Source organism: Anguilla anguilla, chromosome 8, assembly GCF_013347855.1.
Source record: "Anguilla anguilla isolate fAngAng1 chromosome 8, fAngAng1.pri, whole genome shotgun sequence".
Taxonomy (NCBI): domain Eukaryota; kingdom Metazoa; phylum Chordata; class Actinopteri; order Anguilliformes; family Anguillidae; genus Anguilla; species Anguilla anguilla.
In genome coordinates, this window is record NC_049208.1 from 37,955,014 (window position 1) to 37,974,858 (window position 19,845).

The 19,845-nt window shown below is 38.0% G+C and overlaps 1 protein-coding gene across 1 annotated transcript in view; it reads right to left on the reverse strand.

The window, feature by feature from the left end:
- Nucleotides 1-578: 578 nt before the first annotated feature.
- The window catches only part of kcnk9 (potassium channel, subfamily K, member 9), a 57,312-nt gene continuing 38,045 nt past the window's right edge, over nt 579-19,845 (reverse strand). Inside the window, exon 2 of the mRNA XM_035428452.1 lies at nt 579-4,002. Within this exon, the coding sequence (XP_035284343.1) occupies nt 3,161-4,002 (842 nt within the window). The 3' untranslated portion in view covers nt 579-3,160. The remainder of the gene's footprint in view (nt 4,003-19,845) is intronic.

A 19,845-nucleotide genomic window follows, 5' to 3' on the forward strand; every position in this document is an offset into this window, starting at 1 on the left:
AACAGTATGTATTGTGGTTAAATTGAATAAAGTCAAAGTCTAGTTGCTTCAGTTTATGATCACCATAAAGATGTAATAATAATTGAATGCAATTTTATTATTTATTCATTCAAAAGCTGTTAAAAATTTGAAATCGCTTTTTTATTAAAAAGTGTGTTTTACAGTGACATGTAACCGTGGATAAAGCCTCCTCTTTTAATAAATTCATTCAACGGGATACCAGAATAAGACAGTTAAAGGAATTTGCTGAGGGAATTCCAAAGCCTTGAAGTTTCCCAGATTTAACACAAATATGTCAGAGGCTAGGACCCTCTTCGTGGAAATTGTTTTAAGTTAAATATTCTTGATTCTGTGTTATTTGATTTGTTTTTTGGGTCTTCAGCAAGCAACATCAATTAAACAACAAGTGAATTATCAGCCCATTTTAGGGGGGAAAACCATGACAACAATTATCTACATTATATGAACTAATATTTCAAGCATTTATGAGCAATTCTGCAATTTATAGCTATACATGCATTAGTTGTCAAATGGAGCATGTAGTGGTGGATATTAATAACAAAAGCATGGCTGAAAAGTTTTTTTTTTTTTGATTTGCTTTGAATTTAATCTCTCTTTATAACTGTATAGTTCTCTTTAAGATCACAAAATATCGTGAGCAAGTATATATAATTTTCTCTCTTATAATCTGCACACATTAGTAAACAGAAGTTTTGGTTGGCTTGGTGTTCAGATTAAAAGTGAATACTAGTATTGTTCTTGTGGAAAGGACAAATTAATGGGAGTTATCAAATGTCTGGATTAACAATGTGCCTTTGTTTAAGAAAAACTACCAAAGATGCATTTTCTTAAAGGCACATTATCCTGCACAGAAGACATTGTGTGGAATATAATTGCATTCGCTTTTAATTGAAGTAAATGCCTTTGTACTTGATCTTGAAAATATCAAATAATATTGTATTTTACAGTCATTTATAAAATCACATATTTACAAAAGGGCTTAAATTAATAGAAAATAAAAACCCCTTTTCAGAAAATTACAGAGCTGTAATGGATCTACTTTTTTCCTGGCATCCTATATCACTCACAGTCTTTTGAGAACAGGCTTATTTATACTTCTGAATGTTTGTATATTATTATTATTTTTATTATTATTATTTTATTAACCTTTTTGAGGATTTGGCAAACTGGCCAGTGAATGTCCTGAAGTGAGATTAATTGTATCAATTCATTAGTCATTCAACCTCAGTAGTGAGTAGTATATGCTCGTATGTGTGTCATCATAAAAGCCTGCATTTAAATGCATTTGGCTTCAACCCTGTTGTATGCTAGCAGCAGAACAAATTTGCATTTAAAACAATGGCAATAGACCTGCTTAGTACAGGGCCTGTTAAAACTGTCAAATTCCCAACTCGGAATATAGTGGTCTACCTTATTCTGATGGCTCATCTTGAAATAGATGCTTTTTTAAAAATTATTCACAGTTCTTTTCTTGGTTATTATTTGAGAGTGGCATAGTAATAACTACATTGTTATGTATGAAGTGACAGTTAGAACCCAGCCAGTACCGGTCGATTTCGGAGGTTTGTGATTTGTAATACTGTCTGTGCCGTGCTTCTCTTTTGGCCCATTAAATCACATCTAGATGGTTGAGTGCTACACATGGCGAGTGAATCCGTCGGCCGCCCTGTCCTCGTTCCCCACATCCTTACAGAATTGCTCATAAGGTCCGGCAGTCTCGGTTCGGCCTCCGTTTACATTTACGCGGGGAGTGCTGTCGAGAACGCTCTGCTGTGCTGACAAGATGGCCGACCGTCGTCGTCATCCGACACATAGCTTCCCTTGATAAGATGATGCATCTCAATGAGCTTTTCCTGGGAAAATGTGTATCTCCTTAAAAAAATAAATTGATATGTATATATATATTTTATTTTACAGATGAAAGAAGTCATTAGCATTAGAATATCTAAATGCAATTTCACCCCTCCTCCCCTTCCCTACCCAACATTGTAATTTTCTTTTCTTTTTTTGGGAAGCTTAGAACACAGAAGGCTATTCATTTCTAAACCTGAGAGCAAATATTATTATCATCCCCATGACAAATCATTCATCCATTTAACAAATAAGACCATTTTAATCAAAATTTGAAAAGCAAGTATTGTAACACAGTTTCCATTACATTTAATTGTTGGAATTATTTAAAGTGGCAAAAATGAATAGACAAACTATTTCTTTAAAAAATCATTCCAAGATTATTTGCTTTTAATATTTAATTCAATTGCTAGTTTACTATTGTTTTAAATCCTGTTTTCTGAAATATGCATACCAGTTTTACTAAGTACATGCATTTGTTTACTTTTTCAAACTGGCAAGCTTTTAAAAAATCTTTGCTGCCCCCGTTTCTATGTTCATATTTTATACAATCTTGAAAATCAAACCTCTAGATACATGTACCATACATATATGAAATGTGTGGCGTTAAAAAACAGAAATAAAATCAACCATGGCAGACCCTTTATATGATATTGAATGCGCATGACTCTGATTGGCAAGAATATTTTGGCATGATCAATTTGCTGAAGTCAAAGAAACCAGTTTCCCTTCTCAAAATATAATTGCTTATAGAAAATGATACCTGATGCTTTTAAATTAGCTTCTGACACAGAGATTATTTATTTGTTTTGACTGTGGCACTGAAATCGCACTTGACTGCGTTCAATTCAAGTTAAGGTCAAAACAGGCACACTCCCTTTTAAAAAAATAATACCCCTTCCCCTCCCCCCCTCCTCTTGTACAATACTGTGACCATAGTTTTAGTGTGCAATATTTGGTATGAAACCAACATTAAAATATTGTACTCTGACTCATCCAAAGTGGATTGAGCGAAGTGTGGACATCTTTTCAGAACAACAATCCTCAGGAAAGATAGTTATCCATGCGTCATGCTTAGTATTCCCTCGGTCTTCCAGGGGAACAGTGGTCGTGTCTCTTGTCTTGTCAAAGTTGCTGTTTTTGTCCACCTTCTGCTGATTTATCAAAGAAAACATAATTTATATATACTGGAATATATATATATAACAAAAAGTGCTAAAATGAGATTTGGTGGGAGCAGCATTTGTAATGAAGTTTTATAACGTTAAAGTTAGGTGTTGCCGAAGGCTCAAATGGATTTCCTTCTCTTCATTAGTCGGTGGTTATCCGTGAAGCTGTGGAGGCCGGGTGACACGGAGCTAATGGGCGAGGGGAAGAAGCTGTTCTTCAGGGTGCTCGGCGAGATTTCCTCGATCTTGTAGGAGACGGAGTGAAAGTACTGGGGGTTCAGCTGCGAGCTGAAGGAGTTCTGGTGGGAGGCCAAGCGGCCGGCGAACTCGTGCGAGCGGTAGCACGTGCAGGAGCAGACCGACTGCAGGTCCGTCACCTCCGCCCGGTAGCGCGAGCGCCCGTGGCCGGAGTCCTCCTGGAGGTGGATGATCATGCTGTTCCGGTTCCCCGCCAGCGAGGCGCGCTCCTCCGCGTCCCGCCGCTCGTCCTCGCTGTTCATGGTCAGGAAGCGGAGGACCACCAGGTTAAGGAAGGCCCCGATCACGGTCAGGCCCACCAGGATGTACATAAAGCTGAAGGCCACGTACAGGGGCTTCTTCTGGAGGGCCCTGTTCTTTTGGAGGGCCACAAAGTCCCCAAACCCTATGGTAGTCAATGTGATAAAGCAGTAATAGTAGGACTGGAAGAAGCTCCACTCCTCGTAGTGCGAGAAGGCCGCTGCGCCGATGCACAGGGTTCCGATGCAGGAGAAGAACCCCACGGTCACCATGTTCTCCATGGAGACGTCGGTGATCCGCATGCCGAAGCACTTCTTGATGCGCTTCAGGAGGTACTTGACGAAGGTGTTCATGCGCTCGCCGAGGCTCTGGAACATCACCAGCGTCAGGGGGATCCCCAGGACGGCGTAGAACATGCAGAAGGCCTTCCCTGCGTCTGTTCCTGGAGCTGCGTGCCCGTATCCTGGGGGGGAAGGAAACAAAAATGTGAGACACGGGGCTGTTATCTGGAGAGGCAAACAGGGCTTGGGTTAGACCTTGGTGGGAACGGCAAATGAGCAAAACTGTGATGGGAAGGTGAGGTTTCATGAACCTCAAAATGGCTGAAGCCACAACGGACTGTCAATCATTGACCAACTTGAGCTAGCCTAAGAAGCAGTTAAACACGATTCAGATCAGTGAGTTGCTGCTAGCATGTGGTGGCTTTGCCCTGGTTTCGTTTCTTGAATCCACATTCTCTCATAAAGAGCTATTCAACAGACTAGGAAGAGTGGGAAGAATTCCTGTCCAGTATAAATAAAGACTGTGGAATTATGTCATGCCAGTCTACTTTTCAATGCTGCAGTCCAGCTTTATTGTACAGTAGTCTTTAGCACTGATGCTCTACTACACGGCTTTGCATATAAAATGAGTAAATAATCAAAGCACTTAAAATGGGCCTCCCACACTTGCCAGAGCAGGTACAGAGCACCCCATTCATCTTGTTCAGGCTCTAGGACTGTGGAGGAGTTTAATTAGTCAGAACTTTCCTCCCTTGTTCAGTGCTAAGGGGTGGTAACTTTGGAGCTATTGTTAAAAACAGATTGGTTGAGAAGCCAGTGAAGCTTTTAGCTTAATTAGAATCTGTCTGCGGGACCAGCCCGAAGCTGCTGACTCACACAGGAACATTGTCATGCTTTTCTAAAGAAGTTAATGCTGATATTTTAAAACGAAAAGGGGCAGAGGGGAATGAAATTGAAATTCATAAAGGATATCACTAAGCTGAAAACAAGTTGAAGGCAATAGTTGGTTGTATCTGCTGTGGAATATACCCCTGTGTATGGAACTCCTGTTATTTGAAATTTAGTTTTAGCATTTGTCTTGTTTGTTCATCTTTCTCCTTTACACAAGGGGTTTCAGTCTCACCTTCGGCCCTGTGATGTCATTTCCCAAATATATGCACTCATATGCACACAGATTTGTTGCTTACACATTGTCTTCAGTTTATTTCTTGATTACAACGGCTTGAGTGAATACTCGATTCTGATTGGTCCAAGGGTGGGCATCAATTCTCAGTAAAGGGACACCTCGGCCTTTTAACAGTTCTAAAATCAATGCGTTACAAAATCCAGCATTCTAAAGCAGTTAAAACAGCAACATTATTCTTTCAATTTTGAATTGTTGTTACATCCCCTCCCGTTTCAATGGCCAATTTCACAATTGATGGCAACGTTGAATCACAGTTCTAGTTACTGTTGATTGCTTCATTTAGGGTTTCCAACCATCCCGCTAAATACGGAATCGTCCCTTAATTGCACAGTAGAATAGGTGTTCCGTATTTAACTCATGGCTATGTGACACATTTTGTTCTGTATCATTGTGAACGATTGTGTTTATAACCGCTGTTTTGAATAAAATTCAATAATTATCTAGCTAGCTAGCTAGCCGGGATAACAAGCATACCATGAGACCATTTTGACCTAAAACCCAGAGATTTTAAATTGGCTAGGTGACAAGTGACAGCGAATCATAAATCATATCATATGAATCATATCATAAAGCCAGCTGGCATTCAAATCTAGTTTCAGGGGGTCTTAGACGCTATGTCTACACTGTGCCGCCACAGAATTTTAAAAAGCAAGACAGTGCTAGGGAGATGGATTTGATTGAGTTATGGTTCCATGCAGTTTTCTTAAATAATGTAATGACAAAAATTACCTAAATTGGTGCTAATTGTATCGTATAAAACGGGAAGGAACTATTTTTTCTTGATAGAATCATTGTTTTCATAGAATTAACGACCAGTTGTTTTTTCTTAACAACGGTGCAAATAGAACTACCAACCAGAGTTTTGCTTGATAACGGCAAAATAATATGCCCTAACGGCTGCGGAAGAATATCTCACTTTCAACTGTCAATAAAATTAGATAAAAATCAATAAATCGAAGTCGAGAAAAATCTATAAATATAGAAGTAACCACATATAGTCATTGCTGGTAACCGGTTGTATAAGTGGAATAAACCCCTCTGGGCTGTCCCGTTATTGGAAAATAATGTACTTCACCGGTGGTTAAGTGACCTCGGCTTCGCCTCGGCCGCATCGCCACCCCCGTCGTACATTATTTTCCAATAACGGGACAGCCTGTCGTGGTTTATTCCTTACATATATACTGTGAAAGGAGTAAGGAATCCTATGGGATGTGAAGCAGAACATTTTCTACAGAAGTGTAAGAGTACAAGTAGTTCTATTTTTTTTTTAATAGATATTGGTCTTTAAAGTTTTATTGTGCAGAATGACCATTGAGGCCTGTGGTTTGAAGCACAGCGTAATCTACTTTACTTGCAGTATAAAATACAGCACAGGAGGAGGTTCTTGATAATGACAGGTAGTTTTTCCCAAGTGATTGACACCATGGGTTGTGTCAGGTTGGTCTGGTAGCCGTAATTGTCTGTTCTTGCTAAGGGTGTTTGATAGGGTTACACTTTTCTAGCATGCTAAATCCAGCAATGTTTAAATTTATATTTCACAGCAATACAAAAATATCACACTGGAAAGCAAATGATTGATACTTCAAAATAACTTTCTTGTGTCCTGGCAATGAATAAACAAGTTCATGAATGAATTAAGGAATAACAATGCATGATCTTTTTACAAACTTGTAAGGGTTGAAAAAGGTGACAGGTTCTGTGAAATGTAACATTCTGGCCCATGCAGAAGAAATTTAACATTTAGAACTAACAGCCTCAATACACAGACAGTAACTAAGCAGGTCCGCTCATATTGGCATTCCCAAAGGAAATTCAAGGACTTTCAATCACCCTTTTCCAGAACTTTTTTTTTTTTACTTTCAAGGACAACACGCAATTCAAACCCCCAGAAGGAAGCTTAAAAGATATAAGTTGATATTGACAGGTGGGGAAACACCAGCCACAATTCCTAAAGTGAATGCTTTGTCTGAAACTATAATTTGTATAGTAGACACAATGAGGAACCCATTTCACCTTATATTGCCAATCCTTTGCCTTTTGGCTGTCCCTGTGATAATTATACCCCAGCAACAATTTGTATGATAACACAATGATGTTTAACCCACTTGATTCAGAAACTCATATATATATATATATATATATATATATATATATATATATATATATGCATACGCATTTGGAGGAATCATATTAATCACACCCCTATTTATTTAGTATCTGTGTTTTTGTAATACAATTTTGAATTCCCCAAAATCTAAAATTTTTCTTTTCTTAGTTAGGCAATTTTTGATCAAAGTACATAATTTAATAATTTACTCTTCCTGTTTTATGCTACTGTAGCTCCATAAATAATTTGTATATTTGTAGTAAAAATAAATACCACAGGATGTGCCTTTTTGCTCCCACCCTTGAAACAATGAGTAAAGAATCTAGAATATTTCATTTTTTAAATTGTTAATTATAAAAATAAATATGAATAAAACATTAATTCATTGTATTCATGAATTTTCAAAATGTATGTATTTTTCCAACATAGTTTTAATAACACATACATTTTCATTGGTTGTATACAGAACTGTATTGGTTGTGTATAGCAGTACTAAGTCTTTTAACAAGGGGTAATCAACAGTTGTTTATTTTTTTTTTGTTGTCTATTTTGCTAAGTCCCATCAAGTGGATATGCTCAGAAATCTGAATTCTGCCATTGCAACCTGAGACTTCAGCTATAGTGAGAAATCTAATGTCTGAAAAAACTCCAGAAGTGTCCTGGACAATGATGCTTTGAAATTATAAGGCTTTCATTGGTTAATTTGACAGTCATATCTTCCAATGATGAATCAGAAAGGAGCTAATGCAAAGACAACAGAAAGGTCTGGCAGCATAACCCCCACCCTCCAAAAAACTCCTCCAATTGATACGTGTGACCTAACAATACATTTAGCTGATAGGCAAGTTTCTTCTCCTTCTGTTGTTTACAGCTCATTGCTGTGCATGTGGGATTAAAAAGAAACAAGCATAACATAATTCAATGTGAAATAAACAATTTGACAAATACATAGAACATCATCAGAACAAGGCCAGCCTTCATCGCAGATATAGGCTAATGTGAGGCTTACATACACAAAAGCTTTGCAACAAGATATCTTGTTAATGACAGATCAATATATCAACCTATAGAAGTGTGTGATTTGGAGACAAATGATGTCAAGGTGTTGATATTTAACAGATACCAAATTATACAGATAATTTATGGATTTAGATATATTTTCTCTGTTGGTGTCACAAGACACAGCACATTAACAGTATCTTTTACATTGACTCAAATGTTTAATTCACTAATGTCCATTAAACACACCAGATAATGGATTGTCATCAAATACCGGAACTGTCTGGTCATATTCCAGCCCATAACATTTAGATGTAAAATTCAGTTGTCACTTGCCAACAGAATTAACAGAAAAAGGCTTATTGCTTCATGATATGCTTTTTACCTTCTCAAAGAGAACTGCAATATAAGTAATAATTACAAAAATCTATAGAAAAAGTACCTGAGAACTGCTGCCAATTTAATAACTGTGAAAAACAAACAATAAATTCTGCACAAACAAAATTATTTACAGTTAGCTGACTTCACGGTACTAAACTTGGTTAGCTCTAGATTGAGAAGATGGATTAAATGAGATAATGGGCATTTAGATTGAAGGCTTCATTGTTGAGCATAAAGCACCTTAATCCTTCAGCTGTTGCACAATTAGCCTAGATTTTAGCGACGGTAAATTGCTTGCTAAATTGCTCAAGCAACAGTTGAACCTGCCCTGAAGTAATTGCACAGGATACATTTTCTTAACCACACTCACTCCCAGTAACCAAGCTCCAAGTCTGATAGGACAAGAGCATTGGAAAAAAAAAGTCTTCTGTCATCACAACATTATCATGTGTACGCAACCTTAAGTATTTTTGCCTGTAAAAGTCATTTAATTATCCTTACTGCAGAGGTAACAAACAACTATTTTTTCAGACAATCTGATGATAGATTCATATTATTTTTTAAGAATAGTGCTTCCAAATGGCAGTTGTCACAGATTAAAAGTAAGCTGTTAGTTGTTACAGTAAGATTTTTCAAACTTCTGAGCATATACACATAATGGTGCCGCATGCAGTCGGAATACTGGAAAAAGGAAGATCTCGATATGTTCAGTCATGCTATACTTGCTAAACTGTCGTACAACAAGTTAGTTTTGCGGTATTTCCTGCACAACACTGACAGGGATATTTTACCATAAACTGCTCTGAATTGTTAATGCTTGCCCAAAAAGTTTGCTGACAGCTACGAAGCTGTGGCACCTAACTGCTGCAAGGCGACCTAGAAATATGAATATTATTCATATCGCTTTGAACTTGAAAGGGATGGAGTCCACACAATCTCTTCATTACCTCGATTCATACACTTATCAATCATTTATACTCGAACCACTAATCATTTTCTTCATGGCTCTCTGGTATTAATATTGTGAAATGCATTAACCCAACATCTGGCCCACTCTTATAGTTTAATCCAACTCCATACAGGCCAGATGATGATAATGATGATGGTGGCGATGATGACAATGATGATAATAATAATAATAATAATAATAATAGTATTGCCTCTCAAGGAGGGGTATTTTACAGCCTGCTTAAACCACCTGTGTATGTAGTCTAGTCTTTGAGCACAACGGAGGAAATGGCAAAAAAAAATATGACTGAGCATCCAAAATTGGGGGTCAAATTCCAAACTTTTATTCACCCAAAAACCCCAACTTAGTTATTCATCGTGTAGTAGTTTAAGTGGAGATTAAGCTTTATTCAAACAATTCAAAAAGGTGCAGAACAGATGGTCAGTTTTCATTTTAAATTTTCAGTTTAAATTTTGTTAGGATGCCCAGGTAATTTCTTTACGATCCATCCATAATATGTATAATGCTGTGCAATATATTTTAAGCATTGTTTTTTTATGAAATAGAGGCTCAATTCATAAATTGGCCAACACTATCGCATAATTTATGCACTATTGCATGGTTCTTAATCAAAGCCACAAAGCTACAAGTTTTCAGCTAAGCCAAAAATGCTGTCAGACAAGTTAGAGTTATATTGCATTATGCTAAATTGTATTCAGTGTTTCATATGGTAATGGAGAAAGTTACTTTCACCACAGGACTCTGACTTGTGAAGCGGAGAGTGTGAATTCCTTCTTAAGTGTCTGAACTGCATAACCATTTTCAACAGACCAAACGCAAGGTCTGGCAGAGCAATCAGTGTATCTAGATACACTGTTATTTATTCTCCCCTAAGGAAAGATTCAATGCTACCCTCTCATCCCCCAAAGGAAATCATGCTTCCAGTCTTCTGATTGGCTGATCAAGAGGCAATAACCACCAGAGCTGTGCCAGGCCTCCTGCGCATGGCAGGAACTTGTTCATCTCTGAGCCACTGGCCCATGCTATTCACAGTGTATCTTTGACCATTTTTGCACTGTTACATTTTGTCTTATGCCTGGTGCACACTAACTTTTAAAATCCTTACAAAATCCTAACAACGGCAAGCATCTCACACTCAACTTACAAAAGACTGGTAATCACAAGGGTCACACACTACAGGATTCATGATAAACTAGATCTCTGTGTGCTGGGTTGTCGCAAGAGCACATGTGCAGTGCATGTGCATTCAAGGATCTTTGCCCGCAAAATGAAAATGGATGACGACAATTGACAGCAGATAGCGGTGGCACTTGTCTGTGTGCTATTGTGTGTGGAAACACTGCTTAAAAAAAGAAAAGACAAGAAGATGGTTAGCAAGACAGGGACAGCACGGTCTGTCCCTCCTTCAAAGAGAGTTATAGGTAAAATGATAGCGAGCTCGATAAACTATTTAGTCTCGCTTTAGTTGAGGAGAACAGGGATGAGCTGATGTAAACAAAGAAAATATCACATCTGATCTAACCATGTTATAGGCTAAAGCAATGATAGTATATCACCTTACCCCCCCCTTCAGACACAAGAATCATTATATTAAAGCTCAATAAAATCACTCCACATGGCAAAAGCAGTTATGCCTCTAGTTGATTCACCATGTCTACTATATAACCCAATAACTATAAGCTACATGCCGAAAGCTCATTGGCCGTTGACGGTTCCGCGTGTAAATAAGAGTGTTTGTGTATCACATGCTAGACACAAACCATGCCTTAAGACTTAAGATAAAATCAGGTTTAATATTCTCGCAAGAGTCACAGATGGGCTTACGACTGGATCGGGTGAGTCTCTGACCATGTCACATTAGAAGATTGTTGGTCACGGGCACGTGCACCGATCGAGCAAAGATGGGATTTTTGTTGAGACTCTCTCAAGATCTTGAAAATTAGTCTGCGACACAAAATCCTGGCTACAATCGTGCAGTGTGCACTAGGCATTACTCGCAGTTGATGCCAGAACAACAGAACATCTGCAGTGTCTGGAATTCACATTATCTTCATTCGTACCGCCTCCTTCCATTCCAAAATATCCTGTTTTCCCATGCCTTCAGGCGACAGTCACATGACAGTTACACTACAGTAACAGAAACCATGGTAAAGCCACTGCTGAAGTGTCAGCTAAACAGTGTCCCAGAGGTCAGACAGGTGTGTGCAGCAGGCTCACAGATGTCACAGATCAAGGGGCCTTGATCCACCATGTCCATCTCACAGCTATTATAAATGTGCAGGTAGATCTGCCAAGCTCTTTATTTCCCAGAGCCCTTGATTCACAGGCCTCTTAATGGCCACTGATCTCCTTTATCTGCACACAGTGATGGCTTCCCCGGAGACATAATGCTTGGAGTGCTGTAATTAAATGGTATTATTAATGCTATCATCGTCTGTGTTGTCTGTTTAATTAACTCTGGAGTAAATGACACCCTCCTCTTCAGTCATCTCAGCTACCCTGAACTCTCAAGCACATGTACAGAATAAGCTACTACTGTGGAAGAGGAGAGAGTTATCGCTGATTCCTAAAAACGTTTTTATCCAATAAAACTTTGTCAACTTCAGTTTTAAGTCCACGTGTGACATGCCAATTATTTTTGTTAATACTTAAAGCCATGTCTCTGCCAAACTGTTGTTTCTCACAAGCCCTAGTCATTAAGCAGGATAATTAGTATCGATTATTAAGGCTATTAGAATTCCTGTGAAGTGATTAAGCGTTCATAAATTATCTTGCCGCCTGTAATTGTAGAAACAAAAATCATATTTTATAAGTGACCCTACATGACTGAGTTTTAAAACTGAGTTTGCAGGTCCTAAAGAAAACCTAAGACAATTCACACGTATACAAACATCAATGAATACGTATATCTAATGGCATCTTCCAATTAGTTTTAGGTCTGAATGTGTCAAGAACTTTAAAATAAGGAGCACCATAACGTGCGCCCTCATAGAATTTTCTCCTACCGGCGCTGTCATTCATAGTCAAAGCTGTGATGAGCATGCAGAGGCGGCTCACAGTAGTCAACGTGGGCGGGCGGCCTCTGTTTTTGTTGCTTTGCTGTGGATTACAGGGTTCAAACACAAACAGTCTGCACAAGGCCTTCTGTGCTATCTGCTGAATGGAATCAGCACGATAGGTATCAACTTAATCCTCTTTGCCTCTTTGGAAGCCTGGGGCAGCAGCCATGGACCTCTGCATTTAGAGGGCTCTGAGACAGATACTAGATATCATTCAGCCGCGTTTAATTCAGATGGCGAAGGGCAAAGCTCAAACATGGAAAAGCAATTCATCTCTCAAGCAGTCAGTCATACATGCGGTTCTGACATGTTATTCTGGATTATCAAGAGATTTTAACGTCATACGTAGAAAAGTGAAGTGTGTATACGGGTCCCTCACTGCAATTTACTGACATGCATGTAGGCGTTCACATTTTATGCACTATGTGCATCGAAGTGACAGTAAGTCGACTTCATGGCAATGATTTCATTTTTCAAAATGTGCAATAGATGTTATTTACTCACCGCGTAACCCCGTTTTGGCTGCAATAAATTCTCCCATATGAATGATTCATTAAATTTAATGCAGACAAGATACGGGGCTTCCACAGATCAAGTGATTACACTTTCCACTGATCAAAGTAATCTGAAGGCATCTATTTCAGTGGTAGTTTCGCACACAAAAAAAGTCATTGTCTTCAGCCCAGCTCCAATGTAGAATACACAGAAGACTGAGAAGAGGGCAAAACAGGAGAACTGGAAGTTCTTCATTTCATTTATTTATTTTATTTGGTGCTTTTTCTTATGAATCAATACATTGATCATACAACTGTAAAACTAGTAATAGTATGCAGTGCTGTGAAAAAGTATTTGCCCCCTTCCTGATTTCCTGAATTATTACATACTTGTCACGCGGAATGGTTACAGATCTTTAGACAAAATGTAATATTAGACAAATAGGAACCTGAGTAAACACAAAACACGTTTGAAAAATTATTATTTCATTTATTTTATGGAGAAAGTTATCAAACCCTAATATTACCTGTGCAAAAAAGTAATTACCCCCTTAAACTTAAAAATTGATTGCACTTTAGCAGCAATAACTGCAACCAAAAACTTCCTATAATTTTATGTCTGTCTTTCACATCACTGTGGAGGAATTTTAGCCTACTCCTCTTTGCAAAACTGTTGTATTTCAGACAAACCTGTAGGTCTTTGAGCCTGAACTGCTTGTTTCAGGTCCTGCCACCACATCTCTATTGGGTTCAAGTCAGACTTGACTAAGCCGCTCCAAAACTTTCATTTTGTTTTTCTTTTCAGCCATTCAGATGTGAAATTGTTTTTGTGTTTTGGATCATTGTCTTTCTGCATGACCAAATTATGCTTCAGCTCATGGACAGATGACCGGACATTCTCCTTAAGAATTTTCTGGTACCGAGCAGGATTGATGGTTTCTTCAATAATGACAAGTTGTCCAGGTCCCGAGGAGAAGTATCCCCTCACCATCAAATTACCACCTCCATGTTTGACTGCTGGTATGATGTTCTTATGGTGAAATATGGTATTTGTATGCTGTACTTTACAGCAGACATAATGGGACCTGTGTCGTCCAAAAAGTTCCACTTTTGACTAATCTGTCTATAGAACATTATCACAAAAGGTTTGGGGATCATCCACGTTCTTTTTTTGCAAATGTAAGACAAGCGTTGAGGTTTCTGTTAGTTAGCAGTGGTTTCTGCCTTACATGAATCTCATTTTTGCCCAGTCTCTTTCTAATTGTGGAGTCATGAACACAGACCTTGCTTAGGCTAAACAGGTCTGCAGTTCTTTGGATGTTTTTCTGGAATCTTTTGTGACCTCCTGGATGAGTTGTCGCTGCACCCTTGGAGACATTTTGGCAGACTGGTCACTCCTGGAAAGATTCACCACTGCTCCAAGTGTTTTGCATTTGGAGATAATGCCTCACTATGGTTTGATGGAGTCCCAGCACCTTAGAAATGGCTATGTAAACCTTTCCAGACTGATATACTGCAACAGATTTTTTTATAATTTCTTCTGAAATTTCCTTTGATTGTGGAACAGTGTACTTGAAGAAACTTTGTGGTGACTACTTCACACTGATGGTAAGGTTCAATATGAGGGAGGTTTAGATTCAACAGGGCTGGCTGAAATCAAGCCTGGCTGCGTTCAATCAGCTGAATCTAATTATCAATTCAATTTGGTTAATTGTCTGAAAAGTCCAAAACGTTATGCTTTTTCCCAGTAATGAATGTTTTGTTTGTGTAGGCAGTGTGTCTGGTGTCATTGTCTTGCTGTAATATGTGCAGGCCAATGAGGCTGGAGGAATTTATTTGTAAAAAATCTGTCCATACACTTCTGAATTCATCCTACTGCTGCCATCCTCCGCTACATCATCAGAAAATAAGAGTGGGCCTGTTTCAGAAGCAGCCATACATGCCCAAGTTATGACACTACATCACCCATATTTCACAGATGAAATAGTATACTTTGCATCATGGGCTGTTCCTTCCTTTCTCCACACTTTCTGCTTTCCATCAGTTTGGTACAAGTTTATTTTGGTCTCATCTGTCCGTAAAACTTTGCTCCAGTCTCTTGTGGCTTGCCGCTGTATTCTAAGCTGGCATTTGATTCCTGCTGCTGAAGAGAGGTTTGCACCTTGCACCTGTAGTCTCTCTAATTCTGCTCTCAAACTCTTCTGCATATGGTGGCTTGTTACATTTTCACACCTGCCCTCTGGAGTCTGCTGTTGATGTCACTGACCTTTGTTTTAGGGTTTTTCGTCACAGCTCGTAGGATTTGTCTGTCATTAACTGCAGTTGTTTTCCCGAGCCAACCTGTATAGAATTTATTACCATTCCACCAGTGATTCAAGTTATTTGCTAATTGCTGTATTTGTATTTGATATACCCAGTTTCTGTGCTACACTACCCTTCTTAATGATTATTCTGTTCTCTCTTCTTAAAGATTAGTTGCTTTACAGCCATCGTTAGTTCTCTGATCTTTATGATGATATATGCATTCTAACTCCAAATACAATCTCCACAGGTTAAAAAATAGAGTCTAGAACAGAGATAGACTCGCTGCTCTTTTATGTATATGTATAAAAAGAAAACAACTGAGCAAGCGTTAACACCAGTAGTCTCACTTTTGCACAGCTGAAAATGTGGGGACTCATTACTAAAACATGTTTCCGTAAAAAATGGTAAAGGATGTATGCATGAAAATACCATAAAACAAAAGCTGCTTGTCTCTACTTTTGTATCATATTCATCTTTTGATCTGAAATCCAAATGTTTTAAGTATAAAGCAAAAACAACAAGTTTGAATCTACTGTTATCGTACTTTTGGAGGGCACTGTTTCTGTTTTCCTCTCATCTCTGTGCTGTCCTGCTCTTGTTTCTGATCTTGTGGTTTGAGGCTGCAGTTTTTGCTGCAGCACTGCTCTCTCTGGCTGCCTTATTGTGCTTGTCCTGTAATTATGAACCCATTCTCTTGTTGTCAAGGGAACATAGCCATTTGTTTGACAGAACAGATACCACTAAACCTCAGGTGTGTGTGTCTGTGCAAGTGTGTATGTTTGCGTGTGTGCATGCACACCTGTGTATGTGTGTGTGTGTGGGTGTGTGTGGATGCGTATGCTATTCCGATATCAAACGAAATCACCTAACAAGGCGCTCCTTAAATATAAATTTTAATTGATACAGAAATTGATTCTCAATTCCTCACACTGCTGCCCTTGTAAGCAAGACAAAATGCATTGCAGTCAACAGCAGTAGGAAAGGCTGAGGTGAACACCGATCTCTCCAGTCCATTTACAAATAATTATTGCGCTCATTAAACTGGATACCACATCTAATGGAATCCTATGAAGACCAGCTCTTTGCTTCTACCCTCCACTGTGCTGTAAAGGCGCGTGTCCACAATAACAAGGAGGTGTCAGCTGTGACTCCCACACAAGACTTTCCTATGACGGTGAATCTCCTCCAGTATAATACTCTTGGTTACACATGCCTTCTTGCTCAATAGCAACATGCCCAGAAAACAATAGTAATGCTCCTGCACCTATTCAGCTGATCTCATTAGAAGAAGCAGTTTTGAATGGCATTATATCAATAAGCATTTTACCAGAACGCTACTTACAAAAGAGAGGTCACATTTGCCAGTATTTCTGGGAATAGGAAGAACCCAGACGATTATATATGTGCAACATTTGGTCTTAAAGAAATTCTTATTAACTGGTAGAGCATCTGTTTAAACAACCTGCATTGAAAAGCACAGGACTAACTGATCCATCTTTTTTTGTACTGAACAACTTTTCAGAGGCTACCTGACATCCACGATGTTAGCTAGCTAAGATTAGGCAATGCATATACCTATTTGCTTGAATATATCTGGGTAATAAATGTTAGCTTATATACAACTTTGGCAAAAAAAAAACAAAAAAAAAAAACTGATTGATAATTGATCAGATTTTTTAATTAGAAAATGCTCTGTGTGGTGATCACGAGAGAATCACTGAAGCACCCTTTTATTTTTTAAATAACTCCTAATAAATAACTCACTTGCGGTTAGAAACACTGAAAACTGTAGAAATGATAAGAAAATCATTATTATGACAATCTTTTAATTTGAGAGCACTTTCTGCAATCATTTTCTTTACATTTTTATTCAAGATAAATAATGTCATCTCAGTAATTATGAACATTATTTTCTGACAGCAGTAAGGTGTATGTGAATTTAATTCTATGTCACAGACAGCCTATTTTAAAGTATTACTTTCTCATCTGTATAATATGGTTCAGTGAATTTTGGGCAGTAGGGAGAAATGGTAAAATGAAATTGTGTGTTATGTGTGCACCTATAAACCACCACTATAGTGCCCCCTGAGCAAAATATTTTAGAATATCATAAACCCCTTAATGTTAAGTTGCCCCATGAAAGGTACACAGAACAGTGGAAATGTATCCATTATTAATCCCATCCGCTATGGAGATATCACACTTAGCTAAATACTTACTGCTGATAGAAACCTTTGTGAATAAATCAGAGAGCGCACAGATGTGGCAATTAAAATTCAGGAACAGAGACATGCTGATTGTGTCAGAAATAGAACAGGGCTTTGATTGAACAGGACCTGGCACCAGAAATTGATGGTACATATTTCAGGTGAATTATTTCATCCATACTGTCCTTTGAAACAAAAATCGTTGACAAAATAGAAAACCATGTGATGTGGCACCTGATTTGCCCCCACCCCAAACAAAAAGGGAGATGAAACCACAACCACACTTACCACAAATGACCAAACAGAAGATTTTTTTAATTGAACATCTGTTTCAAACATATTCAAATAAACTTAAAATAAAAATAGTGAGAAACATCCAATAAATATTCTCATTTATGTTAAGAAAATATTATTTAACTAATATCTGCGTTTGAGTGAATCCAATTGGAAAGGCTTTGTTAGGTAAAGAAAGGACTGCATGTGATGCTGGGGTTTTTACTTGACCCATTAATAAATAAATTCATTAGGATGATTTATCTGAGACTATTTATATATCTTTTCCGTTCCTAATGACCTGTTATCAGTGATCCTACCCAATGTGACATCAGCTTGACTAGAGCGGCTTTGGTAAAACACGGTTGTACTATCTGACAATGCGCATATTGGCCCACAGCATGCTATATCAGATGATGTAGATATGCTGTATCAGATTAGCATCAGGTGAACTGGCTGGCCACGGCATTCCATGCGCGTACAGTATCTTTCCAGGAAAGCCTTATGTACAGTATGCGTGGCAATTAAGGCAATGCATGGACGGCCTATGTATGTGAACCCATTGAGGCGATTGTTTGACCAAACACGTGTCTATCCTCTTATTTTACTGAAGTCCATAACATCACATCTCTACTTTCCAATTGGTCCACAGATTGAACTTGAACTTGAAAGGGACACCTTCCTACTCCCATACTCCAGTTTAAACATATGCTTACCATTCACATTCCTGCCTTCACCATTCTAATGGCCTGTGTCTGCTATCATATGTATCCAAATCACATCCACCTTTCTACACAGAGACAATTATTCCATATAGTGTATGAAAGAAACAGGCATCTGACTAAGAAGAGTTTGTCATGACCAGGCAGCAAATTAGGAAATGATAAGAATGAGTTGTTAACTAGTTTCAATTAATATGTATGCCTTTAATATTATATGCCTATTATACTGTATATTAAGAACAACAGTCATACTTAATGCCTTTAAGATTGCTCTATATATGACAACTATGGTGCACTCTGTTCTGTTTTAGGTTTGTCTATTTTATCACCTTGGTCATATTTGAAATCACACAGGCATGTGCAGAGGGGGTGGCTCCAAGTGCCACCTGCCTCTTTTGCCCCAAGTGCCCTTTTGATTAGATAAAAAAAACAATAATGTTCATATTATTATTGTTGCTGTCATTCATTTTCAAACATTCATTCTGGTGAAATATATTCCGTACAATAACTTGTACGGAATATATAGAGTCTTAAAACTGTTCTTCTAGGTTAGTGTGCCCTTTTCTGATCTTGAGCACCTGCTCTTCAAAATGTTTCTGCATGGCTCTGAAACCACAGTGATTTTTTTTTAAAAGAGAAAAAAAATATTTCACAAGGCTATTATTCGTCAATGACCCTTCCTCCACAAAGCTAGCCAACATTTCAGTGAACATCCTTATTCAACTTCTATTACTCAGTATAAAATATCTTCAACTGCCGAGTTAATTACAACACAAGTGTCATTTAGTCCCTCTAAGCAACGTTTTTTCTACATCTATTCTGGAGGTTAATCCAACTCCAATTTTCTTAAGAGCCCAATGACGTTAATTGCTATGCTGCGTTGCATTTTTTAAAAAAGATTTTCTTCTTAAAAGAAGAAAGAAAATTGTAAGATGGCTGTCCACCAAAAACACCTTGTGTAGTTTTTAGTAACATTATTAGCAATCTACCTGATGATGACAACTGTGCCCAAGAACACAGAGTGCTTAACAGTTCTGTATGTTCTTTCAGAAATGATCACCCTTTCCATAGCAGCTTGACACAGGGCAGCTGGTTCCAAATGTAAATTCACATTATTTTACCATTATTTTTTAATGAGTACATTTTTTCTTTATATTCCAATTAGATGCAAATACATTAAAAGATGCTTGAAAAAATTTATTTTATATATGCTTATTGAATAGATTTAAGGAAAACATATAAACTTTCTATTTTTGGCAGGAATTTTCAAGATATTTGAAGTTTTCTTTTTTTTTTGAGCCATGGAATGATTGTTGTCATTAA